The sequence below is a fragment of the Coptis chinensis genome, chromosome 5 (genome assembly GCF_015680905.1).
Source record: "Coptis chinensis isolate HL-2020 chromosome 5, ASM1568090v1, whole genome shotgun sequence".
Lineage (NCBI taxonomy): Eukaryota > Viridiplantae > Streptophyta > Magnoliopsida > Ranunculales > Ranunculaceae > Coptis > Coptis chinensis.
In genome coordinates this window covers 35,792,683-35,797,849 of record NC_141460.1, presented here as the reverse complement: position 1 = coordinate 35,797,849, position 5,167 = coordinate 35,792,683, and the positions used below count along the sequence as shown (strand labels likewise).

Below are 5,167 nucleotides of genomic sequence, written 5' to 3'. Positions count from 1 at the left end.
TGATAGAGAGTAGATTACTTTGATATATAAGCAAGAGAATAGTTCTAGTTTTACTTACATTTGAGTTTCATCGCTTATTCGTAGATAAAACTACTATTTTAAATGAGATCAATAACTCAATAGTGTGTAGCGGGGTTCGAACCCCAGACTTCTGATATCATCACCCAAAAGTTTTACCAACTAAGCTAGAAGACACTTACATATTTTTTTATTGTCATTCTCCTTCTCTCCCTATTACTATTTTTTCCAAAGAAACAGTAGTGTCATTATCTATTTCTATTCATCTTGTGCGTGTATACTATCGTGGTGAGGCAGTAGTGTGTGTGCAGAATCACAAATAGATATAAAGGATTATTATTTTATAACAATCTTAAGACAATAACTTGTGTTTTATATTTGTGATATACGGTTTAGAATATAAATATATTAATTGGTCTGTTTTTGTGTATTAGTCGAAAATGTCGAATAACGAAAAGAATCCCGTCGACTAATGGCGTTGTGGCATCAACTGTGAATGCTTTAAAAGATACTAATGCATCTAGAGTGAGCATGCCTACTCCACTGAATGTTCCTGTGAACCATCAAGAAAAGCCTGAGAAATTTGATGGGAATGATTTTAAGAGGTGGCATCAGAAAATGTTGTTTTACCTGACTACTCTAAACTTCAAAAAAAATTTGCGAGAAGATTCACCAATTATCAATGAGTATGAAACAAATGTGTATGCTATTGGTGCATTAGATGCTTGGAAATAGGGTGATTTTCTTTGCAAGAATTATATCCTTAATGGACTGGACAATACTCTATATAATGTCTATAGTCCGATGAAAACCACTAGAGAGTTATGGGAGTCATTGGATAAGAAATACAAGGCTGAGGACGCCGGCACAAAGAAATTTGTGGTTGGCAGGTTCCTGGATTTCCATATGGTCAACTCTAAAAGCGTGATTCATCAAACGCAAGAGCTTCAAATAATCGTGCATGAAATTCATGCAGAAGGTATGATTCTGAGTGAATCTTTCCAAGTTGCTGCTGCAATTGAAAAATTGCCTCCAGCATGGAAAGATTTCAAGAACTATTTGAAGCATAAGTGTAAGGAAATGAAGCTTGAGGATTTGATTATCAAGTTGAAGGTAGAGGAAAGTCACCGCTCATCTGAGAAAAAGAGTGGAAGTTCTGTCAAGCACAAGGAAAATATGGTGGAGGGTAAGCCAAAACCCAACTCCAAAAAGAGAAAGGCATCTGATGATGGTCCCAAAAGCAACGAGTCCAAAAAGTTCAAAGGGAATTGCTATGTGTGTGGCAAATATGGACATCGTGCTAAGGATAAACAGGACAAGACAAAGGACAATGCGGCTCAAGCAAACGTGACTTAAGTGGAAACAATCACTGCAAATGTTTCCGACATGTACCTTTCCGCTGTTGTTTCTGAAGTTAATCTCATTAACAACTCCAACGAATGGTGGAGAGACTCTGGTGCTACTCGCCACATATGTTCCGACATGAATCTTTTTTTTTCATATCAGAAGGTGGAACATGGTGAACTTCTCTATACGGGGAACTCTTCTACTTCTAAAGTTGAAGGACATGGGAAGGCTGTGCTGAAATTTACTTCTGTGAAAGACCTCACTCTTAATGATGTACTTCATGTACCAGATATTTGAAAGAATCTTGTGTCAGGATCTTTGTTGAGCAAGAAGGGTTTCAAGTTGGTGTTTGAGTCTGACAAGTTTGTTCTTACTAAGGGGGGTTTATTTGTGGGCAAGGGATATTGGAGCGGTGGGCTCTTCAAATTGAATGTATCTGTCGACTCTATTATTAATAATAATTATATTGCTTATGTGCTTGAGTCTTATGAAATTTGGCATGAGAGATTAGGCCATGTTAATAACACTACAATGCGTAGACTAGTGAATCTAAATCTATTGTCTACATTCAATTGTAATAATCAGATTAAATGTGAAGTATGTGTAGAGTCAAAATTTACTAGATTACCTTTCAAATCTGTTGAAAGGAACTCAGAACCCCTAGAGTTAATTCAAAGTGATATTTGTGACTTAAAATTTGTTCAAACAAGAGGGGGAAAAAAGTATTTTGTCACTTTTATAGATGATGCTACATGATACTGCCATGTTTACTTGCTTAGTAGTAAGGATGAAGCCTTAGAGAAGTTCAAACTTTACAAAAATGAAGTTGAGAACCAACTAAGAAAATCAAGGTTCTAAGAACCGATAGAGGTGGCGAATATGATTCGCAAATCTTTGATGAATTTTGTTCCGAACACGAAATAATTCATCAAACAACGGCACCTTATTCCCTACAACAAAACAGAGTTGCTGAGAGGAAAAATAGGACGTTGAAAGAGATGCTAAGTGCATTGTTGAACAGTTCGGGTTTTGCCCCAGAACTTGTGGGGGGAGGCATTACTTTCTGCAAATTATATACTAAATAAAGTGCCTCGCTCTCAAGAAAACTAACAAGACACCCTAAGAAATGTGGAAAAGAAGACAACCTTCCTACAAGTACTTAAAAGTATGGGAGTGCCTTGCAAAGGTGGCTGTTCCAGTTCCTAAAAGGACTAAGTTAGGACATAAAACAATTGATTGCATTTTTATAGGTTATGCAAACAATAACCATGTGTATCGCTTCCTTGTGCATAAATCTGAAATTAATGATGTACATGCGAACACCATTTTGGAAGCAAGAGATGATTCATTTTTTGAGAATATTTTTCCCTGTAAACAAACTCTTGATATGAGTTATCATAGGAGAAATCATGATATGGCATCGAGTAGTAATCAAAATAATGATTCATGGGATCACGATGATGAACCTCGACGCAGCAAGAGAGTGAAGACTTCTAAGTCTTTTGGTATTGATTTTCTGACTTATTTGTTAGAAAATGAACCTCAAACCTATAAGGAAGCCATTTCTACCCCGAAAGCTCCTTACTGGAAAGAGGCAATACATAGTGAGATTGAGTCCATTATACGAAACCATACTTGGGAATTGGTGGACCTTCCACCAAGAAACAAAACCATAGATTACAAATGGTTATTCACGTGCAAAATGAAACCCGACAGTTCCATTAAAAAGTACAAGGCCAAACTTGTTGCCAAGGGATTTTGGCAAAAATAAGGCTTGGACTATTTTGATACTTATTCACCTGTAACGAGAATAACATCTATTAGAATGTTAATTGCTATTGTGACATTATATAATCTTGAGATTCATCAGATGGATGTTGAAACCGCCTTTTTGAATGGTGAACTAAATGAAGAGATTTATATGAAATAACCAGAAGGTTTCATATATAGTCAAAGGTCAAGAAAAGAAAGTGTGTCGACTTGTGAAATCCCTCTATGGATTAAAATAAGCGCCAAAACAATGGCATGAGACATTTGATAATATAATGTTGTCAAATGGATTTAGAATTAATGAATGTGACAAGTGTGTCTACATCAAATGCATTAATAATGCCTATGTCATTGTTTGTCTTTACGTAAACGATATGCTTATCATGGGTAGTAATAAGGATATCATAAAGTCTACAAAGAGAATGTTAAGTAGTAAGTTTGAAATGAAGGACTTAGGCATTGCAGATGTTATACTAGGGATTAAAATCACTAGAACATCAGAAGGACTTATTTTATCTCAATCACATTATATTGAGAAAGTGCTTAAGAGATTTAATAAGTTCGATTGTAGTCCAGCAAGAACACCTGTGGATCGTAACCTTCATTTGTGTAAAAATGACGGTAAGATCATTTCTCAGTTAGAGTATTCCCAAATAATAGGCAGTCTCATGTAGATGATGAACTATACTAGACCGGACATTGCATACTCGGTAAGTAAACTGAGTAGATATACTAGTAATCCAGGTGTACCACACTGGAAAGCATTAGCGAGGGTTTTACAATATCTGAGATATACATTGAACTATGGTTTATACTATACTCGATATCTAGTGGTAATTGAGGGTTATAGTGATGCCAATTGGATATCTGACACCGAGGAGTTGAAATCCACTAGTGGTTACGTGTTTATGCTTGGAGGTGCGGCCATCTCATGGAAATCCTCAAAACAAACGTGTATTGCTCGATCCACGATGGAGTCAGAATTTATTGCTTTAGATAAAGCAGGAGAAGGAGCAGAATGGTTACGCCATTTTGTGGAGGATATTCCAATGTGGCCAAAGCCAATGCCTGCAATATGTATCCATTGTGATAGTCAATCAGCAATTGCTAGGGCACGCAATCAAATTTACAATGGTAAGTCATGACATATACGTCGTAGACACAACACTATAAAGTAGTTCCTCTCAAATGGAGTTATCTCCATTGATTATGTGAAGTCTAAGGACAATCTTGCGGATCTGCTAACAAAAGGTTTAACAAAAGAGCAAACAAACTGCTTGTTGAGGGGAATGGGTATAAAGCCTATGTATTAAGAGTTACCATGATGGCAACCCAACCTAGCTGACTGGAGATCCCAAGATCTAGGTTCAATGGGACAACCGAGAACCAAATATGTAAGAATTGGAGATGTGTGAATTCTGTTGTCTTGGTTTACATAAACGGTTAACAATTCAATGCTTCAAGTACACTGAAAATAGCAAGTAAATCCGATATTTTTCACTAGGGAAGGTTCAGACCCACAAGGTACCTATCTCGACGCAACTCCAATTCTATTTGTACTCTCAATGATTTATTGCATTTTTCATTCATGTGGGGGATGTTGGATATTTGAATGGAAAAAACTGAAACTAGAATGTATATGTGTTACTCTTGTAGCCAACTTGGCAGTTCTAGGTAGTTATGTAACTAATTGTGCATAAGTGGATGAAATATACAAATGGTGGTTCAAAGAGGTTTGATGTCTGTTTGAAATGTCTCGAACAGACACAACCTTTTGAAACATTGCAGTGTCCATTCAAGTTAGTGTCTCAAAAGACATAAGGCCTGATCAAAAGGTCTCCAAACCTTTTCAAAGAGACATCACAACTCTTGGATAGTCAGACCAATACCTATATAAAGGCAACATCCAAATGCCTTTGGGAGAAGAAGAAAAAAAAAACAAAATCCATGCATCCATAGCATACACCATTCGACCACTCACGATTTATTTGTGTTTATCTACTTTCTTATGAGTTTTCATTGTGGGAGTACA

At 36.5% G+C, this 5,167-nt stretch overlaps 1 protein-coding gene across 1 annotated transcript; it reads left to right on the top strand.

The window, feature by feature from the left end:
- The first annotated feature begins 822 nt into the window (after nucleotides 1–822).
- Nucleotides 823–1,374, top strand: LOC147497408 (uncharacterized). The gene has a single exon (XM_086562874.1). It carries the CDS (start codon nucleotides 823–825, stop codon nucleotides 1,372–1,374), a length of 552 nt encoding a protein of 183 aa, XP_086419000.1.
- The last annotated feature ends 3,793 nt before the right edge of the window (nucleotides 1,375–5,167 follow it).

Coding starts and splice junctions, on each gene's coding strand:
- LOC147497408 (XM_086562874.1), top strand. CDS start 823: ATGAAAACCACTAGAGAGTTATGGGAGTCATTGGATAAGAAATACAAG.